The sequence below is a fragment of the Biomphalaria glabrata genome, chromosome 5 (genome assembly GCF_947242115.1).
Source record: "Biomphalaria glabrata chromosome 5, xgBioGlab47.1, whole genome shotgun sequence".
NCBI classification, from domain to species: Eukaryota; Metazoa; Mollusca; class Gastropoda; family Planorbidae; genus Biomphalaria; species Biomphalaria glabrata.
The window spans coordinates 35,949,114-35,975,834 of NC_074715.1; the positions used below are offsets into that span (position 1 = coordinate 35,949,114).

The 26,721-nt window shown below is 32.3% G+C and overlaps 1 protein-coding gene across 2 annotated transcripts; it reads left to right on the forward strand.

Moving 5' to 3' along the window:
- The first annotated feature begins 375 nt into the window (after positions 1-375).
- LOC106064908 (adhesion G protein-coupled receptor L2-like) lies at positions 376-25,221 on the forward strand. Of its 2 annotated transcripts, none has more exons than XM_056028921.1 (33): positions 376-650; positions 1,532-1,685; positions 2,778-2,828; positions 3,115-3,207; positions 3,825-3,919; positions 4,636-4,815; positions 5,761-5,947; positions 6,062-6,178; positions 7,706-7,790; positions 8,117-8,240; positions 8,402-8,448; positions 8,669-8,786; positions 10,389-10,407; positions 11,267-11,362; positions 12,070-12,164; positions 12,643-12,828; positions 13,832-14,006; positions 14,385-14,501; positions 15,957-16,041; positions 17,041-17,161; positions 17,955-17,992; positions 18,131-18,248; positions 18,499-18,599; positions 18,778-18,880; positions 19,817-19,964; positions 20,130-20,199; positions 21,191-21,257; positions 21,824-21,909; positions 22,395-22,521; positions 22,910-22,951; positions 23,384-23,470; positions 23,680-23,731; positions 23,885-25,221. In XM_056028921.1, the coding sequence occupies exons 2-33, from the start codon at positions 1,682-1,684 to the stop codon at positions 23,935-23,937; spliced, it is 3,087 nt and encodes a 1,028-aa protein (XP_055884896.1). In that variant the 5' UTR covers positions 376-650; positions 1,532-1,681; the 3' UTR covers positions 23,938-25,221. The 2 variants fall into 2 exon arrangements, with proteins under 2 accessions (XP_055884896.1, XP_013079061.2); XM_013223607.2 differs by having other exon boundaries at positions 376-575.
- Positions 25,222-26,721: the final 1,500 nt, after the last annotated feature.

Here is a 26,721-nt window from a genome sequence, read left to right on the forward strand (position 1 = left end):
ATTTCACCACAATGGTCCTTAGTTTGAAGCCTGCCTACCGTCATCACCTGTTGTTCTGCATGAGGTTTGGACTTTGGCATAATAAGTCTTTGAAATAAAGTCAGAAACTTTTGAAATAAATGACTCCAGGTTTCTTCTCTTGTTTTATCTATCCTCTTCGGTATAGGATCAGGTAAATAAGGCTGACATGACCATAGCAATCCTATTCACTTCTTTCTCTTCATGCATGCAATTGTGTACTTGTTTTTTTTATTTATATTTTTTTTGTTGTTGCTTAAGCTAAGCTGACATTGACCCAAGCTAGCCAAGTATTCTGTCAAGGAAGTATAAACTCTAGCATATAAGTAGGTTACACATAAGCGACATTCTTCTAGGTTATTGTTTGTTGCCAAAGTACATTGACATTAAATAATGCACGCAAAGCGTGACAAAGTCAAGTGCCATCTCTCTCACCATGTTGTCAACTCTACACTCTACACTGCCCTACACGCCTCTACTGAGTAGAGTCTTGCCTATGTTCAGTGCAGTCAGTTCGTATCGTTGATGCTCTTCCTTTAGTTTGGACTTCGTCAGTGGTAAGTAAGCGCGAGGCAGATATTTCCTGCCGTGATTTAGAACAGAACCATTGAGATTAGAATCAGTATTCTAAGGTAAACATTGTTTTAATGACTTTGGTTTTCATAGTGCGAAATTCAATTAAACGATATGGACAAAACAAGAGAGCCTACCAAGAATATACGGTATTAAAATGATATTTTACGTTATTCTGGGTTTTTGTCAGAGCATATAAGCTGGAATATTATAAGATCATACAAATGGTATAATAATGATGGTTTAGCCTTAGATGACTGCCTGCGCTTTGGACTGTCGTCTCAATAGTCCCGGGCTGGATCACTGCCCGCCTCTATCCCCTTAGCGTGAAAACCCTTTCTTTGCCTTTCATCCATTACCTTTCTGTTCACCATTTGGCGATCGCCATCACGCTCTTTGCAGCAAGGATGTCATTCATAATCTTGAAGGAACATCCGAAACAGTTTTTTTTTCCTCAGATGCTTCGTGCGAGTGAGTTATTTTGTCATTGCAAAGTATGTCTGTCCCTTTTTTCCCCTACAGACACACACCCACACAGCTAATATTACTGCTTATGAAAACGTGTCCGCCATCGCCCACGTTTCTAAGTAAAATCTTCAGACTGTAAAGTGACCTAACCAATAACCCAGTCCCATCATCCTTGATGACGTAAATGTATGTATGGCCCAGTACAGTCCTAAGAGTAGTTTTGGGATACCAAAAAAATAAAATCCTACATTTATTGATACTTTATACTTTACTTTATAGCCACATTAAAATGTATGATAGAGAGACTAAATTTAGATTATAATGGTCAAACATAATTTTCTTTCATTACATATGGCGACCCCCTGACACCTTTAATATCATTATTGGATGCAGCAGAGGACTGAAATATATTTCGGTCTACTCATTTTTAAGACCACGTGCCTTAGTAAATATTTGTTTCACTTTTTATTAGCCTCATCTCAACAAGTCAATGAAAAATGGAAACCTCGAGAAGAAAATCGTATAATGTGGACCTCGACTTCTAAGCTTTGACATTTGGAACTTGCACATCTTGAAATGTAGATCTCAACATGAGGAACCTCGCATCTGAGTTCCATATATTATGAGTTCATTTGATTTTTTATTTTATTTTTTATCATTTTTTTTTAGTAGTCATCCTTTGTGTGCAGTGGGTTATTATATTCTGACGCTGAATGCAGACAAATATGCTGTCTTTTAGACGTGGATCTATTTGCTAGGCGTATATCATGAAAATCACTTTCTAAATGTTCATTTTGAGTGAAATAGCAATTTACAGTTTAATTTCGCCCATGAATACCATTACAAAGTACATGGATTAAGAATTGGATAGCACCATCCCAGAACAGAATCGATATTCAACTCTACTATTTTGTGGGAAGTAGCTTCTATAGGGTGTAAAGTATCTGCCAACTTAATAACTGCGTGATTCGAATCATTATGTAGTTTAATGATTTACATATACAGAGAAAAAAAAAGATTAGGCCTACTTCGAATAACAAAACAGTAAAAGCTTTGAATATTAACGAATGCAACATTTTTAAATAATTTCTTTAATTTTTGTTTCTTAATTTTCTATTCTTTAAATTTAAACTTAAAATCCACAGATCAAAGAAGACTAAGTCAGTAAGTCTCAGATGATACTAGACTAGATCTAGATCTACATTTTAGAAATCAAAAGCAGACATGGTCGACTGGCAGCACTTAGAAATTGTTCCCAAATAATGCAATAAAACAAAGGAAACAATTATTATTGAGTTGTTGTTTTTTTTTAAGCAGATGTCCTCTGTTGTACAATGTGTCGTGTGCATCTGTGTCTTGGTGTGTCAGTTTTGTCTTAATCTCTCTTTCTCTTGTCTCTATTAACTAGGTTCGGTGTGTTTTATTTATAAAATTTAGATCTAATCTATCGTTATAAATTATTCAGATTTGATTTGGTTAATCGTTAATGATAATGTATTAGTCTAGTTAATTTAATTTAGTTACTTTATTACTTATGATTACTATGATAATGATCTAGATACGTATACTATAGACTATAGTCACTACACACACTAGTTTAACGTTAAAGAATAGATAATTCCCTTAAACTTTGAAGTAACTTGAGTTGAAAAATGAAATTAAATCTAGTATTTAATGTTTGCTACATAAAATAAATGTGTGGTTTGATTTTTTTTTAGAAGTAAATACCACAACAGAGTCAGAGACAACAACTGAAAAAGGGACCTCAGGTAAATGTGGGCCTTACTTAAATTTATACTTTACCCCACCCCACAATGTATTTTTTTGTTGAAGTCCTTTAAAAACTTCTAAGAAAAAGTTAAATAGGCCTACTATTTTAAAGTTTCCATGTTGTATTTTATAAATGCAAAATACATTTATCATCTTATGCTTGATCTAGGAAGTCATACAAATAATTATTTTTGAGGTATCTTTTGTTCAAATTTCTCATGACACTAACTTGAGTATAAAATGAAACTAACAAACTGTTCTCTTGTTTTACTTGTTATTGAATAGGAAAGTGTCAAGAGACTACAGAAAACGGCATCATCTTTGACGAAACCTCAAGTGGTAATGAAGTAACAACACAATGTCCTTCTGGCTATACAGGTATTTACTATTGTATAAAGAAATGATTATATAATAACTAGACATAGCAGAAATAAAGACATCATATGCTTTGCTAAGTACATAGACAGATTAGAGAGAACAGGTACACAAATCATTACCAATAAGACCTTTAGCCACTCCTTACAAACTTATAAGTGGGCTGGTGTCCCTTACTAGTTACATTTCCAATGCCAGCTTTTGTTGAATTTTAAATTAGAGTCAGATATTTACTCCACAAATGATCCAAATAGTGACTGTTTTATAACTTTGCTGTTGATTTAGGGCAAAGAAAATTAAAATGACATTCTGGTTGGCTTAAGTTAGAGAAGAAACTATACATCTTATTTTGTAAGATAAGATAAGATCATTTAGATTTGGGTAGAAACAGCAAAAGTGATATTCTCATTGTTTTTATTGTTGATAAATATTTCAATATACAGTGAATATACACTAATCTTATATTATCGTTTGTATAATTTTTTACATTATGAAAACTTTAAAAAATAAGGACAAATTATTTTTTTTACTATTTATATTAGGAACAAAGAAATAAAATCATAAGAACAAACATAATTATGTACAATAAGTGTAACCTTTTTTATGACTTTCATTTCAAGGTTATGTCAAGAAGAAATGCACAAAACAAGCCGTCTGGGAAGATGGTCAGTTTTCGAACTGCACTCGTAATATTTTGGACACTCTGTTCAGCTCGGTAAGAAAGTATAAATGATATAAAATACTGCCAAATTTGCAATAGTCATAATCAGGATAAGACAGACAAATATCAATATGTACTTCACTTTCCTGTTAGTTGTCAACAAAAGGAAGGCTAAGTCTTGTTTGAGTTTCACACTTTTAATTTAGTTTGGCTAGTTTGTTGTTTTTATTCTGACTCCCGTGTCAACACATATTAACAATCTATAATATAAAGCAGAAAGTAAGGCACATGTATGTATATGTATGAAAATCAGAACCATTTGACCAATCTTGATAAAACTTGGTATAAATGTTCCTTACATCGTGGCAGAGATCGTAGTTTATGTTTGTCTTTCCGCAACGGATGGCCCTAAAAATAGACAAAGACAATTGTATCTCTATTAAAGAACAAAACTTTTTAACAAATCTGGTAAACCCATTTTCACAATCTACTTTTATTTTTGTGGCAAAATTTAAAAAAATGTGAAAGGAGCATTCTCCGTGTTTGACATAGATTTAAATTCAATCCAGTAGATCAGTAATATCCAGCTAGTTACTTATATAGTGTAAATTGCTTGCTATTTAAACACAGCTAAAATGTTTTTTCAAACTATGATATAGTATGTTTTACTATCAGCCGAATGTTACAGAGAGTTATAAACAGGCAATAATAATCTATTCATTATTTCGCTAATATTATATTTTGGTATCAGATTTTTGTTTTCTCTTTAGCTCAATGGTACTTTGAATCAGGACTCACTCCTGAACATTTCAAAGACTTTGCAAGAAACATTCAAGGATGTTGGACAAACTATTTTGTCTGGAGATATTAAAAATGTGGTGAATATCTTCAGAGATCTTGTAGATAAGACGAAGTTATTTAAATTAACTGTGCCAAAGGTTGTGGTTGAGGTGAGTCTCATTCAAACACAATTTTACCCCTATGCCCTATCTATTTAGATCTAAAGCTATTGCTTAGAAATTTAAGGGTGTCTGTTTCACATCGTGTTTTTAACTCGCTTTTATAAACTCACTCCATCTGCCTTTCTCTCTGGTAGAATCTTTTACAAGGTATTTTTCCCTTTCCAGTTCTTGAATCAAGTTGAAACTTTACACAACTTTTCATCGTGGATAACATTCAATAACAACATATGAATCAATTCAAAAAAATACTTATTATTTTTATTTAATCAATTAATAAAAATTAACTACATGATTTAATTGTTTTTAAAAAAGGCAGCACGGAAACCTTCTTACAGATACCCCCTCCCACCCCCAATTGGTCCACATAATGGATTAGACCATTGTGCACTAAACATGCTATAAGCATGAAAGTGTGCTAAACAAAAGCTTTGCACTCTAAAAAAAAATTCAACATCCAAAGATAAATCAAACTGTTTATCCTATCTATCTATCCTAATCCTATTGCATGTATTGAGTTAAATTTTGAGAATATTAATACATGACTGATTAAAAATTGATGCAACATCTCTCAATTTAAGCTTTGTTTTTTTTTAAAGATACTTTAATTGTTTCTGTGTCCGACCTAAATTCATTTTGATATCGTCGATTTTGTGTGTATAGAGATGCTAATAGAGAATCTGATTTCCATACTGTCCAAAGGGGCACTTTAAGTTCTGGCTCACATTCCATTTTTTTATTCACTCAATGAACTTGTCTTGATTTGAATTAAAACTCTGTCACAATCATAGTTCCTCTTTCTGCTGCAGCAGGCAAGCATTCTATTCCATCTTGCAAACAGACTTTGTAAAACATAGAAACATGAAACAAAATAGCTTGACTGAAGATTGATGTTATGAGATTTGAATTCATTTAAGTGTACGCATATTTTTTCAGGTATTAACCGCTACGATCGACAATTTGTTAGCAGCCAGTAATTCTTCATGGACAGAAATCTCCACGGATGGCAATCAAGATGATACGGGAGCTGAGATGATTCACTCACTAGAAAGCTTCACACAGTCATTTCTTCAAACTGACCAGCATTCATTCTCTGATATCTCTGTCAGAAAAGACAATATTGGTATGTAGAACATATTAATATCTAGCCTAGGTCAAGCATTGAAATAATTCTAAAAATGTTTGCTATAGTCTCATTAGAAACATTCAATTAAGCATTGTATTTTATTGTCTACAGTTCTGGAGATAAAGCAGACAACCAGTGATAGTATTCATTATCCAGATCCTACAAACAATGAAGGAGGAAAACTACAAGAAAGTAAAAATGAAATTCTCTTTTCTCAACCTGCAAAGGGTGAGTCGCATAAATGTTGGTAAACCTCTTGGTTGAATGTGCATTGATTCTGTGTAATTTAGGTGACTTCTGACATATACAAAAAAATTAGTGAATGTTTATAATGAAATATATAGTTCAAATTATTAAAGTAATGTATTTACAATATCATGCTTAAATAAGGCAGTGAGTTTCATATTTTTCAGGAACTATTTGTAACTACAGAATTGTGCAATGTCAGACAAAGTTACTTATTATTAACACCAACTTACAATCCATCCATCCATCCCAGTGGCGCTACAGCCCATGGAGGGCTCTGGCCTGCTTTAACACATCCTTCCATTCAGATCTCTACTGGGCCTTTCGTCTCCACGCCCTAACCCCAAGCTGCTTCAGATCTGCTTCCACGTCATCTATCCATCACATTCGGGGTCTGCCTTTGGGTCGTCTGCCTTTTGGTTTTTGCCTGTATACGATTTTCGCCCCTCTGTTGAACACCAACTTACAAGCACCACATAAAACTTACCAAATTTAAAAGAAAATGGGAGAGAGAGATAGGAAGAGAGAATGGGTTGGAGGAATAAAAGAGAAAGGGAGATAATGTCAACCAATTGCCCTGTTCTTGTTTTGGTGACTATTATAAAATATGTGTCCATGCTTCTGATATCAATATAAGTAAAGTTTTATTGTTTATGCTGAATAGTTTCCTTTAATTGGGTCTCCAATATGTGTCTAGCCAATTTTGTAAGAGTTTTCCAAAAGCTTTTTGGAAAGTCACATGCTGTTTTTCCCCATGTCAGTGAGAGCAAACGAACGCCAAGAGTGAATGTTCATTGTGCTTCCAGAAGAAGGCGGGGCTCTGTGATGCTGTTGTCTTTTTAGTTCCTCCCAAAATATCATCATTCTCTTTGAAGTGCTCAAAAAGGTTTGAGATAAATCCCTTTTATGAACATCTAACCCGCGAAAGGCTTTTATCCCATGCCCATGATGGGAAGTTGGCTCTGTCATGAGACCCCTAACAACAAGACTATCATTGATTCACACCCGTCTTTCATAAGATACGACTCCTTGTGCCAATGCCATAGGTTCCTCCTCCTATTCAAAGCAAACGTGCATTGTCCTCGCCTTGTGTATGTATGTTCACTAGAACATACTTGTGGTAATCCGCTGGAGGCTGTTTACTCTTGTTCTTTGCCTATCCGCTTCCCCGGGCGGATGTTTCCACTCTATGTGAGAGCCACTGCTTTATAGACATTGATTTATGTAGGTAGAGAGAGTGACACTTTCAGATGTTCCCTGTGTCTCTGTAGGAGTATATTCAGATTCTGTCAATTCCTACAGTGAGCTCACATTTGTTACAATTTTAGAAGTATACAAGGTTCTCGCTGTATGTATGTAAGACCGTCTTACTAAGCCACTAAGCTATCAAAATTTATTCAAATTAAATATGACTAAGATTATTTATAGAAGCGGTTGTTAAACAAAATGGTATATTGGCATCTTCTTAACAAGGTTGTTAATTAATAATTTTTAATATTTTATCTTTAGAAAACATGAAATATTCAATATTAGAATTCAAAGGCATGACAAGCAAATTTCAAACAGTCAAAATAAACAAAGATTTTGATTATGGGTATGTAGTGGCTTAAAATTATAATATAAATATACACTAGTTGAACATTTTATTACATTGTTGGCCAATTAAAAAAATTTCCACCTTGGTGTTCTAGTATTATTAGTACATGTATTTATAAGATATACTTATTTTTGTTGTTACAAATGCTAAGAATAATTGTTAATTTTTTAGTTCTATTCCAAGTATCAACAGATGTTCAAAGTTGCATGTCAACAGAAACATCTATCCTAAACTGATCTGTATAATCAGTCAGTGGTAACTAAATATTAGCCTTCATTTAAAAATTTTAGTAAATTTATAACTCTACTACGCTTATACCACAGAGACTCAGCATCCGCTTCCAAGACTATACTTTTGAACTCAGATGTGATCTCATTCTCCCTGGAACCTAAGCGACAGGTTGATGCTTTGAAATCAAATCCGTTAAGACTGACATTTCAAATAACAGTATGTAGCAATTTTATGATATTTTTTTCATCAGAAACTAAAGCATTTTAGTGACTAATATTGTTATATTTTTTATAAGTTTTAAATAAACTGTTTCAATAGAAGAATAGCTCAATAGTAGATCTCTCTTATTAGTGTACATTCATCTCTTATTATTTCAGAATCACACACTGTATAGACAATTTTGTGTGTTTATGACCAAAGACCTGTAAGACCTGTTTGTTTTTTATTCAACCACTAGAATCATTTTCCACTTTCCTTTATTTTTTTACTCTCTCTTGTCTTAGACTATTAATTTGATTTCTTAAAGGACGTAAAAAAAAAAAAGATCCTAAAAATCAATGTGTAAATAAAGAGCAGAATATTATGAAAACTTCCCAAAGCAGACTTAAACAAAACAGACTTAACATATCTATGTATCGTTTTAGTTCCTGGTCAACTAGTGGCTGTACAACTAAGAGAACACAGGCCAACCAAGTGCAATGTACCTGCACACATCTGTCCACCTTTGCCGTGCTTATGTCTCCTGATGTTAATGAAATAACTGTAAGTAATACATTTCTAAATATTCATTATAATTGGGTGGACTTGGACTGCTGAATGAAGTTAAACATTTTGTTTTTTTACACAACATTATTAATTAGTCAGTGAGTGAATCAATGGGTAAATAGTAAGTCACTATTCTATGGACACATGTCTATATGGTGAGAAAAAGTGTAGGATGTGTACTGTCTTTTTTGTTTACTTATTAATAAAGAATTCAAATTAATCAAAATTCTTGCCTATCTAGACATTTGTCTCTTGTCAAGCCAATTTTACAAATACTATATGTGTTAGACTGGTTTATATTCTTTTTAATGGAATGTCTGTAATTTATAAGATAAGAATTTAAGAGATACTATGTCTAAGTATTGTTACGCAATATGGTTCTGGCTCTTAATATGTTTGTAGAGACTATCAAATAAAACCAATGCAAAGAAAAAGACAAATCCAATTACAGTTTCATAAAACTTTATTACAATTAAAAAATCTAGCAATTGTTTAGGAGGATGCTTTACAATATCAGCACTTCACTGCACTCAGTACTTCTCAACTGTATGAAACCGTATTACGCTTTACTCAACTGTACCGAGTCATACACATTTCTCTTCTACTGCCTAGCACTGTAATGACTGTACTGACTCAGGTCCACTCAAGTTAATGGGCGTTGAGTCGTATGCATCTCTCTTTTACTGTCTCGCACTGTAACAACTGTTCAGACCATGGTCCACTCCAGGTAACTCTAGATAACATGCGTTGAGTCATACACATCTATCTTCTACTGTCTCGCACTGTAACGACTGTACTGACTAACCCTACTCCAATCCAGGTAACTCTTGTTAACTTGCATTGAGTCATAAACATCTCGTCTTCTATCTGGCTCTGTAACGACTGTCCTTGCATGCTCCCTCTCTGGCTTATATAGAGTTGGCTTGTACAAGCCTCTAGAGTATGTCAGAAACATACAGCGTCTGTCATGTTTTCATTCTGGAACACTTCCTTGACAATTTCGCACACAGATTCTAGAAACAGTCTAACCTCAGTCACATGACTTGTAAGGGTCATGTAGGGTGACCTCTACCTTTGCAGCTAGTTCATTTATTAGGCCTTTTTATATATATTTTAATCTTTAACATTATAAACCTTTTAATTGAATAAATGTTGAAAAGTGGATCTTTCTTCACCTACATCAATCACATAGTTGAGCACCACACATGATGTGTTGACCCTCTTTTTCATTAATTTCTGTCAGTTGCTAGAATCTCTTTCAGTTCCTTGATGTTGTCTCCTCATCGCGCCATCTGCCTCTTCTCTGGTACTTTTCCCTGCAGAAAAATTTGTGTAAGCCCTGAGAGCTTTGTGATATGGCCAAATAGTTTTAAGTTTGCGTTTTTTTAACAATGGTCTGCAGGTCAAGCCATCATGGTGGGGTCCAATTACCATTTCTATCCTGTTTCAATTTTCTCTCATTTGTGGTGTGGATTTTGTAGGTGATACTGAGGATCCTTCTATTCTTGACATCGAAATGGAAATTTTTTAATGAAAAAATGCAATTTTTTTTCTTTAAATAAAATATAAATATTTTTTTACTTATTTTTTTTCCAACAGACTGAAGCCACAGCAAAAGGTATTTTTTAATCTATTTAAATTGTGTATGTGTGTGTTTGATTTTGATAATAAGATTTGGATATTCAATTTGAAATTTTACATCCTAACCCAACCCTCCAGCTGGACAGTGGGGAATGACAGCGGGCAGGGTTCGAACTTGTGTGACAACAGTTCCAAATATATACAACACGACTGTGCTAACATCAATATATGTATTATATTCATTGTTACATTTATGCTCATGTGCAGAAAGGATAGAACTTCTTTAGTGGCTCGTATATGAGATAATATTAAAAATGTTTCACTCAAGTATTTGATAGCCTGTCTGTATGGTCAGGAACAGGAGCAGCCTTAGCAGTGCATGGGAACCTAGGCAACTGTCATTACAGTATTATCAGGGTCAAAAATATCTGAGCGATGGGCTTATAGTGACAAAAGATTCTCTTTATCGTGGAGCTCCTGTAAGGCGTGGGACTGGGGCAGTTACCCCACTTTCCGCCCCGTAGCTCCACCTCTGTTGAGAATAAAAACTTTTCCCTTGCTCCTTGTCTTTGATGCCCCATTTTTTTCTATTCTCTACTCTCCCTTTGAAATTCCCTCTCAAATTCTTTCTTTCTTTTTTTTTTTTTTTTTTTTTTTTTTTTTTTTTGTAGTTTCTTACTTTGCTTTTACATCCACTTTGTGATTCCTTTCTGTCTCATATGGTGTGATAGCCTCACTTTGATTGAATTGCATTGAAATCAATTTCCAAAGCAAATGGGAAAAAACTTTCTCCTTAAAAAAAAATTGTTTATTTAATTTTAATTTATTCTGGAATTTTTTTTTTTACATCGTTTACATTTTACAAATCTATTGTTTTTGTTCTGATTTTAAATCAGTCCAAAATTGTAAAGAAGTAATAGAAAACGGCGTTATATTTAAAGACACTCAGCCTGGAAAAAGTGTCACTGCACAGTGCCCAGAAGACTATGACGGTAAATATATTTCACATTAATCTAGCTCTACCATCTGTTGAGAAAAGTTTATAAAGAGGGAGTTTAGATCTAGCTCTACCATCTGTTGAGAAAAGTTTATAAAGAGGGAGTTTAGATCTAGCTCTACCGTCTGTAGAAAAAAAAGTTTATAAAGAGGGAGTTTGTCTTTTATGCAGACTGCAAGGTGCCCCAATTGCAGGTTAATAGACAGGTTTCTTTTTCTAGTATACAAAGAATATTCAGGCCATGGGCCTTGTTTTAATTGAAAAAGAAAGTTTGCTATTATACAATTGTGATTATTGGGCACATTGGCACACTTGAGGCCATTTTTTATTTTTCAATGGTTTACATCCTCTACTCTGAAAATTAATTTAAATTTCTATTAACAGAGTTAAAGTCAGCTTATTTATAGTTTAAATAATAAGAAATTATAGTTCAGTTAATATAAATTGTATTTATTATGATCTGACAGTTAGTATGAATTCTTTAGAAAGTCGTGGTCATCATATATATTCAACTTTCTGTGTGGGAGGAGTCATTCATGTGCTATAACTTGGATTATTTATGACCAAAATTAGAAAAATAAAGACAATTCTTTTAACCACTAATATTTTTTATTAGAAAAGGATGCTCAGTCTAGCTCATTGGTAGATTCAATACTAATAAGAAGAAAGTTAAGTTAATGAATTCATGTTTATTTTTTTTAGGAAACTCTATAAAGAAATGTAGTATCCAAGGGAAATGGGAAAAAACCAACAACAACCTTTGTGTACCAAAAGTACTTCAGAAAGTTTCACAAGAAGTAAGAGTACATTAGTATTAACACTAAATCTCATTTACTGTAAGTAGTAAAAACTTGGATTTCATGGTTTGATCATTTTAAATAAAGTAACTACTTTTGCACCATGACCTTCTTTTAAGCTTACATATATAGCATGACACAATAATCCTATACATTGAGGCCAGGAAACTATTCTTGTAGTCTTTGTCAATAAAATTTATCATTTTCATCATTAAAATGTATCTCGTAAGAATTTAATCTCTATGTGTAATTTGCATTTCAATAACATAGCAAGCCTAATCCCCATATAAAAATGTCATATAGATTTTGCAAATTTTTTTTTGAGTCCTTTTTGTGTATCTGTAGGATGTTCTCAATAACCTAATTTTAAATTTATAGCATGTCAACAGTAGTGTCACTATAACATGAGCTTTTGAGAAAGAACTTTCTAAATATATGTTTCAAATTTGAATGATTACATATTAGATTTTTTTCCTAGGCTGAAAATCTAACGTACTTGAGCACACCAAAAGAAATAGAGAATATGACTGCAACTGTAGCCAATGTTTACAAAGAAAACAAAACAATTATATCTGGAGACATTCGAAAGGTTGTAGACATTTTCGCTAAAATAGGTGCAGCCACAACCCAATACAAGATAGATGTAACAAATACTACTGTTCAAGTGAGTTACTCGCATGCTAAATACTGCACTTGTAGGCTATTAAAATGGTGAATTCAGAACACTCACAAGTTTTGTATAAATAATTGTAGAATTATTAAAGGCTTTAAAAACTTTTGGCTAATGTTAGCTTTTTATTTATTTTTTTCTTTTTTAAAACCTCAAAAAGTTGTTCAGTTTGAATAAAAATTTTATCCTATGATTTACATGACTAATTCTTTAGTTTAGTATGCACATCCTTTACAGAAGTATTGAACTTCTACCATTAATTTTTGTTACTTTAAAGTGTGTAAATTAAAAGCACACATAAGGTCACTGCTAATGAACCTGAGATTGTCCAGAACTGTTAAATTTGCTGCTCTTTTTCTCCACTTGATATGTTCTTCATTTTCCACCAAGTTTTCCACTAAGTGAGCATATTCTGTGCAATTTAATCCCTGATGCTCATATTATTGTGATGGTACTTCTTGTCATTTGCTAGCATGCACATAACTTGATAGAGAAAGTTTAACAGGCTGCTTGCCTTCCATCCAGGGCCAGATTGAAGTAAGTGGAGGCCCTTACACTTTTACAAATCTTTAATCAAAATCAACTTATTAATAATAATGCTTATGTATAAAAGCTTAATATATTACAAGCACATTAGCAGTAGTACACGCAGACACTTCTTAACCACAGTGATGCCAACCATTGTTGGTAAAAATGAAAAAAAAAAGTTGAACTAAGAAAATGTTTCTGACCCATCAAAATTTGGTTTAATTTTTTTAAAATCTCTATTGTGAAGGCTCCTCTCTCGTGGATGCCTGTGGGAGTAGCACCTCCTGCTTTTCTTGAGATCCAGCCCTGTTCCATCATAAACATTATATACCTATGCTGTCAAAATAATGAAGGTTTTAAAAAATGCACATAAGCCTTTCTAGAGCCCCTTAAGAAAATCGCATATTATTTGAATTATTTTGTTATGAACTCAATATTTATTTCATGTATATTTTGTTATTACATGAAGAACATTACAGTGACTATTGATAAACTGCTGTCTACAAATGAGAATGATTGGAAAGTTGTGTCCCTTGAAGATGATGTTAGTGCCAAGTTGCTATTGTCAGTGGAGAATATCACTAAGAGTGTGCTAGATTCTAACACCAATGTGACTGAGATTAGTCTGAATAAAGACAATATTGGTAAGACAGTTATACTGACTTTTTTTGAAACATATAACACTCAGATACATTTTTTAAAAATTGCTCCACAAGAAGGCCTACCGTTTGTTGATGCAGTTTATTTCTTTAAATCATTCTTTTACATCCTCTCATTTATCCAGATCTTATAATTTCTTTTGTTGAATTTTTAATTAGATTAATAGCTTTCATACACTCTCTATGAACTTAGTCTCTATGATGTGTCTTTGGTAATTATTTCTATAAATGGCATCAGAAATAAGGCACACTCTTAAGCCCAAAAAATTGTGAACTCCAAAATGTGAAACTTCCATGTATGATCATTCTACTTTTGTTTGGCAGTGCGTTCATAAAAGCAATTTTTTTTTCATATCAATACAGCTGTTGAAATCAAGCAAAAAACTGTGAATGAAATAATTTATCCAGATCCCAAAAAATCACAAGAGGAAAGACGCAATATTACAGAGAATAAAATTCAATTATCCCAAGAAACATCAGGTAGTCCACATATTATAGGTTAAAGTCTTCAAATTTGGCAAAAAAGCTTTTGGGGTTGAAAAATGACTTTGATTGTTACTGCTGCCTTCACTATCTGCATCCATTAAACCACTGTTTCATCAGATCTGAACAAAGTGGTCATCTCCTTTCTATCAGGACTAAAACAGAAAGATTTTAAAACTCTTTTATCCCACTTTCGGTCATTGAGAAGTAAATAGAAGTCTAATTCATAAAAGTGCTGATTGTGTGTGTGTATGTGTTTGATGTGTGAATGTTGTTATTATTTGCATCTATATTGTTATTGTTACAGTAGTTATGCTGAGGTGGTCAACTGTAGTCAAACTGAATTTCCATTTGATTGAACCAATAAAATTAGCTTATATTATCTTAACAAAACTTATATCAACTCACTCTGTCTGTGTGGTAAAAAGTTTAAACATGTTTTTTTCTGATATTTTCCATTCTCAGCGGAAGTTCAAACATTGCACAATCATTTATTAAACCTGACATGAATCAATCAATCAATAGTTTATTAATTGTTGGTGATTGATTATTTTGTTTGATTTCATAATAAGGGAAATAAATGAGAGAAATTATTTTGTTATATATATATCAGAAAGGGAGATAAGCCCTGTTATTTTCAGATAAATGTCAGTACTTTGCTGTTCCTTCCCATAGATAAACTTTGTTTTTAAAAAGTATTCTTTTTTCTATTGCTTGTTGTAGAATGTTGATTGCACTAGCTGCCATTGTCTTGTAGTTCAAGAGATGTAGAAAGCAATCTATTATTGTTTTTTGTTGTATTGGGATTTTTCAAACTTTTTTTTTTGCTTTCTAATAAGCCTCTTGATTCTCTAACATTATGTGCATTGGGTATGGTCCTTTATATAATTTGTACATTATTTATTATTATTATTTATTTTTTATTGGTAGTGTTTCTTGAGAGTTTTATGTCATAATATTTTTATTTTAAACTTTCAAGCCAATTAAGGGAGGTAAAAAAAAAAAGACACAAATATAGATATACATAGTTAAAACAGCTTCCCTTGAATTTGCATAAAGCTTATATAAAAGACAACAGTTGCTTTTCGAGGTGCTTTCAAAATTTTTTTTGTTTGTTTTTCAAAGTTTTGAATGTTCCTTCACTAATGGAAATTGTCCTAGTTTTAACCTCGTGCAGGAAAGTGGCATGCAAAGTTTGAACTTGAAACCTCTGTTACAACAGAAGTCCATACCACATGAACAGACGGCAGTCCTGAGGTGGGAGCTGATATACTTCTATTCCACTGGGAAAGCTAGCACCCAAAAGTTAAACCCACATCTTCAAAATCCAAATTGACACATCATTGACATATTGTTAATTTTTAATTCCCCAATTACATTTAATTTTTTTTAAATTTTATGCTAAATAATTGTATCTTTTCAACATTTCAAGTATACTAACTATATTTTTAGAAACATTGAAATATTCAATTATAATCTACAAAAACGTCACAGAGAAATTTACTATTAAGAATTTCATTGATGACAAAGTTGACAAGTAAGTAGACTTTTTTTATGATTAATTCTAGCGCTTGAATACTGACAAACATTTTCATAGTGAAAACTTTTATATTCTAATTTTTTTTTTTAACTAATATTATTCACTTTTATATGAATGTACTGTTAGAATAAATGGTATTAAGATTTTTTTTTCTTTTGACTGCAATGTTAAAATATATAAAGTTATTCATGGTTTTAAGATGTCACCATTTTCTAAAATAGTGAGATCTGTCTGGTTATAGAGTGACTATTGTAATGATGTGAAAACCCCATATCAAAATAAAAAAAAAAACACTTTATTTTATATACATTTTATGAATGCTAGAATCTATATTTTTAAAAGTGTTTATGTGTTCTAGAACTAGGTTTGAGGTTTCCGCCATTCTTTTTCTCAAAACAATACAAACTAAACACATCCAGAATAATTAGAACATTTTAAGCTCAGACTTGTTTAACATGGTGTTACACTTCTTTATGCTGTCTACTTTGTCATTAGTTCCAATGTTTGACAAGCTTGCTTTGTCCTGGGGGATGTTAAAGGTGATTGGGCTTGCAAAGAGCAAAGGAAAACATGTCATTGTAAAAAATCAGTACAACTTTTTATCCTTCTCTTTATTCAGAATCTGTGTGTCCCAGTATGTATTCATCATGTTTTAGTCCTTTTTTTAACAAGGACTCAGAATAAAGCAAACAAGAATTCCCAATTAAAATAAACACAAAATACAAATACATAACTATTGAAACAATTTTTTTTTAAATGCATAAACAAAATATGCTTGCACAAATAAACCAGGCATTTGTTTGTTAACAGTGTGATATCAATTAAATTAGTATTATTATTGTAGTAGCCTCCACATTCAGAATAGTATCAGCAAACAAAAGATAAATTATTTTTTATATTCATAATGCATCTGTTAGTATAAATTTCTTCTCATACAAGAGTTTTAGAAAGTATTTAGTATAGTTTCTTCTGTTTGTAAACATTGTTGTATTACAGAGACCAGAACAACAAACAACCTACCAGTAAATTTCTGAATTCAGATGTAATATCTTTCTCGGTGGAACCTGAACCTAAATCTTTACAGACCAACCCTTTGATTTTAACATTCAAGATAAGAGTATGTAGAGATAATATAGAACTTGTGGTTTATATTTATATCTGATCAATATCCTGAGCTCTTTTTGGCAAGGATGAATTTGTATAAGTACTTCTTCTTTCTTAGTGCCATTAGAGAATGGTATGGGTTACCTGAGTCAGCCAGGAAGACCAACAACTTAGCAGAGCTTAAGTCACTTATTAACACGCATGACTAGATTGACACATTAAATGTGTAGGATGTAATTATCTTCTTTTTTGAAGAATCTGTAATTTATAAGATAAGTTCTGTAAACATTCTATTTGTTTTTTGGTTTGAATTAATAGTAAATCAATGTCAGGGTGTTTGTAAGTGGCAGTTGTGCTTGGGGTAAAGAATGAAATAGACTGATAGATAAAAAGGTAAAAAATACTTGAAATGCATTCTTGTAATAACCTTTAATAAGGTGCAGGAGTGGATAAAAAGTTTGTTATAAGTATTTGATAATAGAATGTTGATAGTGTTGTAACAGATACTTGTGTTTAGTGTTGTAACAGATGCTTGTGTTAAGTGTTGTAACATACTTGTGTTTAGATTATTAAAGGTTAATAAGAATAGGATGTAATAGTATTTGTATAACTTATATACATAACAGATGTTATGTTACACTGTTTTTGTATAACTTATATAAATAACAGATGTTATGTTACACTGTTTTTGTATAACTTATATAAATAACAGATGTTATGTTACAATGTTTTTGCATAACTTGTATACATAACAGATGTTATGTTACACTGTTTTTTATAAGCATTTTGTGTCTGTATACTTGCAGAACACTACAGGTGTTAGACATGTCTGTGCATATCTGACGTAAGTTTGAGTCCTAAAATGTCTATTGATATGTCTATATAGATGTCTATGTTCTCATTCGTTAGTAAAATTAAGTTTTAAATTTCTTTACAGTTGTTTTTTAAATTTAGATTTTCCTCTTTACTGTTTGTTCCATAGCAATGACAGCTCCTGGGCAACAGATGGTTGTGACACAAAGGTCAACAAAGAAAATGTCACCTGCACTTGTACTCATCTTACCAACTTTGCCGTACTGATGTCCCCACATGCTGTTAAGGTGAGTTCAAGCCAAGTAATAATATAATTGGGTTCTAAGGTTTCAAGTGTAATCCCTTAACATTTCAACACCAATAAATCACTACCAGAATTTGAACCAAATACTCTAGATGTCAGTTACTTTGTTCTGCATTATTAAATTATATTAGACATACTCCTGTCACATTTGCAAATTATTGAAAATATTGGATGATTTACTGATGTAAATATTGTCAACTACATTTTAACATCGTTACATTTTGTGTCTACAGGACACTCATAGGGAAGTCTTGCGTTTCATTTCTGCAGTTGGTATAGTGATATCTCTTATTGGTTTAGCTGTAACCATAGCAGTATATGGAATCATGTGGAGGTAAATGTTTTACTCCTGACTGCAATAATTTCTAAATGGCTTGCCACAAATTGTTTACTTTTTATAGTAGAGAAAATACATTTGCCATATTGTTAATATTCATACTGTAATCTAACATGCCCAATTGATTATGTATAGTTTTGGTATTCAAAAAATGTGAATGTTTATGTACAACCAGGTATGTGAAGAGTGACAGGTCTGTGCTACATGTCAATCTTAGTGTAGCTTTGTTCCTTGGATACACAGTGTTCCTTGTTGGAATAGACAGGACACATGACTTTGTAAGTGATTTCCATTCTTTTGGTTACCTTGCAATAGACAAGAGAAATGTTCAAATTCAAAACAAATGCATGGTATATCAAATCAATGAGAAGCAAAAATGTTCTCTAATCTTTCCATGAAATCAACAAGTTGTTCATCTATACAACTCTGAATAAATTATAAAGAAACAGGTTAAAAGTTACAAATGACAGAAATGTATTCAGACCAAGTTCCCATTTCAAGCCTTTGCAATCTATATTGCAGTGGATGTAAAAGTCATCTGTTTCTTTAACTGACAGTGAACAGAGTTGTCATGTGGCTAGTACAACAACCAATCACATTTATTTTCCTCAACTAATGTCAGGTACTCATTAGAGTTGGGTACTCAGGAGCATCTTCAAATTCCTGACACTCAAAATCTCAGCAAACTTTGAACCCAAGACCCCTCTGTGTATCAGCCAAGCACTTTACTCAGCCATCAAGGCCCAATGGAATCTTTATTCAACTAAAATAAAGTTGTTCAAAACCTTTCTTGCTATTTATTAATAGTAGGCCTTTTTCTATAAGAAATTATATTTTCTTAGTAAGCAATGAAATGTACATGGACTTAGAAACTGTTTCTAGAGCTCAATTATTGAAATAGTTTTTGTTTTCCTGCTTGTCTAATGATCTAACATTTTCTATTATTCCCCTTTGTTAGTATTTTTTTTCCATAAAAAATAATTTCTTTTACTAAAATGAAAACAAAACAAAATGAGTTGATTAAGTGTATTGTTGTTGAAAAATGTAGGCAATTCCAGTGCATTAGTGTAAAGACTGTCCATTGTATTTTGTTAGGTACTTGTGCATTCTTTTGATTTCTATTAATTTAGAATATGTTATAATTACAAATTGTATTAAATTGTATCTTGTCATCTGTAAATTGATTGTCAATAAATTTTGTTTTTATTTTTCAGATAACTTGTGCCATTATTGCTGGGTCATTACATTTTTTATTTCTGGTTGTCTTCTTCGTCATGTTGGCTCAGGGTTTACTGATTCTCAAGTCAGTCACTACAGTGTCGTCAACGTCTATTCTCAAGTTTTTATTTATTTTGATGTATGGTAAGTTTATTTCTATGTCTACTCGTTCATGCAATAGTAATTAGGAAATAAAAGTTTGGAAAAATTGGACAACAACATTTTGCAGAACAACACCATTTTGAGATTTACTTAAGCATATGAAATTCATGGGAAAAAATATTGTTCATGCCATTTCACTTCTGTCAGGTGGCCCCTTGCTTGTTGTTGTTCTATCAGTAGCCATCACACAGGGAGAAGGCTATGGTACCAAATATGTGTAAGTACAAATTGTTGACAAAGCTATCATAAATAAACAACATTTTCATAAATCAACATTTTCATAAAAGACTTTTTGTTGAACTCATTCTAAGTAGATGACAAATATTGACATGTGTAATTTTTTTTAGAAGTTATACAAAAATTTGATGCCATAGTTAGTTTAAGACAAAAAGATTTTGTGATGTCATTCACTAACATTTGACCTTTGGCTCATACTGCCATTCCTTCACTACTGCAATGCTCTGCTAATGGGTATACCTACTGACAAAGTGTCACCAACCTGCAATGAATTTAAAACAGTCACAATTCTAATACTGCTCCTCTGCCTACACTCCTACTGCTCCCTGGGAGTGCTAGAATGGTTTACAAGATGTTCAAGACATTGTCATCACCACATCTATAATGGTTAAACACCCTTATACTTTAGTGAACTGATCCCTCTATTGGTCCCTCAGTGAGCCCTCTACTCTTCTTGTTGTGTAGCCCTTGTCCTTCAAAACTTATTGTTTGCAGGCTATTTAGTAAATGAGCCAAAGGAATGGACCTTGCTTCTCATTGAGCTCAGATAAACCATGTCCGTCCACATTCAAGAAAAACCACATGACTTATTATTTTCAAAACTTATACAGACTAGTTTGTTTTATGAGCTCAGATAAACCTTGCTTCACATTATATGGTAATAGTGCTACATAAATTAAATTATTTTTTATATATTATTGTTAAATGTATTTTTTTAGCTTAAAAATTAGAAATGAATTAAATAAAATGTTAATAAAAATAAATGTTTTAGAACACTGATCTTTTTAAATATTTAAATCTACCATACTCAGGTAACAGGTTTTTTAGAACAGGGTTTTACTTTATAAAGAAATAATAAAAAGATATAGAAATATTACAATACTCATAATAGCCATATTAAGTTAGTGCTTTAAATACTTGCTTCAAATTTATCTTTTGTGTATATGAATGTATTTGCTTATCTCTTACAGTTGCTGGTTAGATAATAGTAAGGGATTGATATGGGCTTTTGCTGGACCAGCTTTCTTGGTTTTAGTGGTATGTTGTTTTCTAAGTTTTTTTTTTACTAGTGAGCCAGAGACAACAGACACATGTCTTTGGCATGGTCAGTTTCAACATTATAATAGGCCTATATTTCTTTTAATTAAATTTTTGTGACAAGATGGTAATTTTGAAATCAGTTTTAACTACAAAAAGTCTAAGGGTTGATAAAAATAATTCTTAGGTTGTTTAAAAAAAATAATAATTCATCTACAAAGAGTATGATGACTTCAATGTATAAAAACTAAAGAAAATTTCCATTTCTGACCTTGCGATCTATAGGGTAGATGATGTTAAGGTCATCTGTTTCTATAGCCAATGGCTAATGATCAGGGTGTCATGTGGCCAGCGCAACTACTAATTGCCTTTACTTTTCCCAACTAAAGTCAGCTCAGGTACCCATAAGAGTTGTGTGGACTCAGGGGGGCCTAAAAATTCCCAAATTCAAAATCCCAGTCTTCACCTAGATTTGACAGCCAAACTCTTTACCACTCAGCCACCATGCCCCATCACTTCAATGTTTATCTGTTATCAATTTGTCTCATATTCTTTCTGATTTTCAGTCCAATGTTGTCATTCTTATTCATGTGTTGCGTGTCATGCAAAGTTCACGGAGAATGATGGATAAAGATTTAAAAAAGAAAACAATGTAAGTGTAATATGTTTGTAAAATGTTTTACATGTTTCGGATGTTCCTTCAGAGTTGAAGATAATTACTTCCTAGTCCAAACGTCCCGCAGGGCGACGGGGGATGGGAGCGGGCAGGGTTTGAACCCTAGGCCATCAATAAATCTGAACGATAGTTCAGCGCGCAAATCGCACGACCAGGCACGACCAAAATAAGATAAAGAACTATATAATATTAATAAGGTGACAGATATCATGATAATTCAATAAAGCTTTAGAAGTTTTAGAATAAGTTTCAATGATCCCTGTAAGAGAGCTATTATTAACTATTTAGAATTGCTGTCTACCATGACCAAAATTTGTTATAAACCAGTTTTATATAAAAAAAAACTGAATGCATACAATTTTAATATAAAAACTTTATGGAGAAATATTGTTTCTGCAATAGAACATTCTTACAAAACAAACGATTGCACTAAATTCTTAATTTAATTAAATATTTTACAGGTCAGTGTTCCGTTCAATTAGTATTCTGACTCCAATACTGGGTATAACTTGGTTATTTGGTATCTTGTCAATCAGTATTGATAATGTTCTCTTCCAGTATTTGTTTGCTATAAGTAATTCACTACAGGTAAGTTTTACAGAACATTTTCTTAAAAACTATTTATTATTAAACAGACAGCATGATACATACATTTGAACATATATTCTTACATGGATACATACATATGTATTCCATTATGACTGCTTAGGCCTATAAACATGGAAACATACATATAAATATAGAAATCATACAATGATACAAAGATGTATTTATATTTGAAAAAAAAAAAGTTTTTTTTTTGTTTAAAATCTCTTTTTTCTGATTTTTTTTTATTTTGCAATTTTCAACAAGTCATTGTATAGCCAAAAAAAATTAATTTTCAATTTGATCTTATGACAACATCTAAACATATTCCGATGTTTGCACTGTAACACTATCATTACATTGCTCATTAAAATATTTTTGTGTTTTTTAGGGACTTTTCATATTTATTTGCCAATGTGTGCTACAATATCAGGTAAATTGTTTGTTTGTTGTTTTTTTTTTGTGTGCATTCAGTATTTACAAAGCTTATATCAACTCACTGCTTTGGTGTGGTGGTATAAGCTGATTTAGTGCCCTTGAGTTTGAATTCAAGTAAAACAACTTTTTTTTTTATGCACTTAAAAAGTAATCACGGTAACATTCACACAGATACCCCCTTCTTCCCCAACTGGTCAGACAAGTGATAGAATCATAGCCTATTTAGAAAACTAAAAGCATAAAGTATTGCTAAACAATTTTTCAACATATTTCTAATTGCAAAAATGTATTATTGTTAGTCTAGATCTATTGTAAATTTAATTACATAACTGATTAAAACTAATTGATACAATTACACTTAATATAAGCTTTGTTTTATTTATTTTTTTGAAAATTATTTTGTATGTTTTTCTTTTTTTCTTTTTAGGTGCGAGATGGTTTTAGGTCAATGATAAGGAAATATCGAGCAACAACATCCTTTGACTCCAGTTCTAAAGGAGCCAGTTCTTGTCAGGTAAAAACACCCAGCCTAGAACTTTAAATTCCTTGTCATAAGTAATTAGTTATTCCCAACCTAAATCTTTCTAGAGGCTTACAAGTGAAATTATAGCGTGTACAAATACTTAAATTTCCTCTTACCTTCAATCTTTAGGCATCATTTTAGAATACTATTATAGATCTATGTGTATCATAAAATGAGACAATTAAATTTTATGTTTACAGGATAAAGGTTACTCTGAGAGTTTATTACAGACAACAGAGCCATCCAACTTCTGTAAGTAGAAGGCCAGGAAGGATTATTTTTTAAATTTGTTTATTTATGGTTGAATGATGCAGTTTATAAAGATGGAATCAAAATATGTTTTGCTATTTTTTTTTTTTCATTTCTTTGATCACTAAATATAAATCATAATATCTATTCCCTTAGTTGAGAATGCAACTTATGATTCTACTGTTGTTACGTCAGAAAATCAGCTGTGACAGCCAATCACTGATTTCTATTCTACTAGAACACCTACAGATTCAAGACATTTTATTGCATTTTGAAAGCATCTCGAGTATTTTTGTATTTCTTTTATTAGTTGAATTCAATATATTTTATTTAAAAAAAACAAAAAAACTTGTATATATTTGTGTTATGTGTGCACAGCTAAACTTTAATCAAACTATTTTTTTCATTGTCTTATTTTTTTTTATTCACTAAAATATTTTGAACTAGTACTAAGGTTTTGATGAATACCTTTTAGTACAATCTGTAGTCCCTCCCCTCCAAAAATATCATTATAGTGACAAAATGTTTAAGTATCTTTTTTTGTAATGTTTAGATATTTCTTTGTTCTACCTCACATTCACCTTCTCTATTCTTTCTTTGTTCTACCTCACATTCACCTTCTCTATTCTTTCTTTGTTCTACCTCACATTCACCTTCTCTATTCTTTCTTTGTTCTACCTCACATTCACCTTCTCTATTCTTTCTTTGTTCTACCTCACATTCACCTTCTCTATTCTTTCTTTGTTCTACCTCACATTCACCTTCTCTATTCTTTCTTTGTTCTACCTCACATTCACCTTCTCTATTCTTTCTTTCTTCCCATTTCTTTACTCACTTTCTTTCTCCTGAAATGCTCTTGTGTCAAATATTTGGCCAATTGGCCTCCATGTTTCCTTATTGAACTGTTATAACTGTTAGTTGTACTATTGTTAAAACATCTAACTTTTGTTGTGTCCCTAATCAAAACTTAAGGTGGGAGGTGTGGTCGAGAGGCTAAGTACACTTGAACTTGGCTTGGCTACCTATGAAGGGGTCTCAAGGTTCGACACCCGACTCGAGCAGAGTTGTGTTTACTGAGCTCCTAAAGGCAGCACGCAAAGACTTTTCCCAGATACACCCCCACTGTCCACAAATAAGATTGGACCATAGCGCTCTGAGCATGCTATAAGCATGAAAGGAGCGCTATATAAAAGCTATAATTAACTTATTGATATCTTTGTGTGTAATATATAGCTCATACCATTCTATTATATATTGTAAGTCTTATTGACACCATAATCTCCTGATTATTGTCCTGTGTGTCTGTTCCCTTGAACTTGCACTTTCAACTAGTCAGGTCTTTGTTGACCTTAGAAAAGCTAACAGAAAACAAAAAATATTTTCTTGGTCTTGCTGACATTGTACAATCTGTAACTAGAAATGATGAAAGATATAGAGATTATATTAACTCCTATTGTCCTATTGAAGAATTCAGTCTTTATCCACAAAACATTTTTCTTGAGTGTTGTTTTTTTTTGTGAAAGAGGTTTAAAATGTATCTATAAGAAAAGTATGTTCTTTATGATGATTCAGTGAAATAAAGAAATGTCTTTCACTTTTGTTTTATATTAATAGAATGGTCTTTAATTACAAGAGGAGATGGAAATAGATATAAGATTTACGGGATCTGGTTCTATCCTAGCTATTGGAAAAGTTATATAGGGAAGATAAGGTTGAAAAGTCATTTTTCATTGTATACTATTTAATGTACTTATTTACTTTGGTCTATTTTTAGATTGTGGAAATGGTTGTATGATCATGTCATACACACTCTGGACTCTATCTATGTTCCCAGGTTTAAATCCCCATCCCTTGCCATTCTGCAGGAGATTAAAGCTAGGATATAATATTTTCTAATCAGAAGGACATCTGAAACATACGAAACAAATTAGATAAATTCATTTATTATTGTCATTATACTTTTAGTATTCAGTAGGATACTTCAATAATACTAACTTATTCAATAGTTGAAAGTGAAAGTTGTATACAAATATCACTGTTCCCCAGCTATGCATGATGGATGTTGTGTCACAATATTTAATCAAGAATCGGTACATTGTAATCAACACATAACTCAGGCACTACATTTTAGCATAGCTTTAGAGAACAGAGAATTTATAGTGTTGGAGAAAACTTAAAGCTGAAATTTTTAAAAAATTATTATAGTACAACTTAAACTCGATCAAATAAATAATACTTGCATATGGAACTAAAGAGTCGCAGCTTAACATCCGAAGAGACGCACGAGGGTCGCAGGTTGCCAACCCCTGCTCTAGGCAATTTAAGGTTAACCTCTGGTCGTCCTTGAAGTGTATATAGGCAAATAGGAGTAAGATGACCTCTGGTCTAATCTTTGAAGTACCTCTAGGCAAGTAGAAGTTAGTGATTCTCTTTGGCATATGGTACTGTTTTGTTATAGTCTGTTATGCACAGCTCTAGAATTAGAAGACCTGCCAAAATAAAATGTAAGCTATGCATGTGATGGTGAACCTATTGTGTATGTTTGAGTATAATCTTGATTAAGAGTCTCCAGTTGACTTGAAACTTCAAGAGCCATCCGTTGATTTTAAAAGCAACCAATTAGCATGAAACTTAAACACATGTTAAAAGAATCTACTATATGCGTACTACAGTTCGTTAACCTCCTGGTACCGTTTGATCGTCTTAAGAGCTGAGCCGAAGGCTCTTCGAGCTCTAAGTTTGAAAAAAAAAACCTGTTTGAGCGTCAAACAGTAAAAAAACAAACCTGTGTGAAACACAGAACTGTCTGGAAGAGACCCAAGTCAATGCCTATGTAAAGCATTGCTATTTCCGATGCATCTGGCCCCCAACGCATGGGCAAGACACGCCGAAGGCCGAGTGCACCGAGAACCTCCGCCATTTTCCTATGTTGTACCAAGCTAACCATGGGGGAACTCGCCATTAATGTAACGGTCCCTTGAGGAATGGCGCAT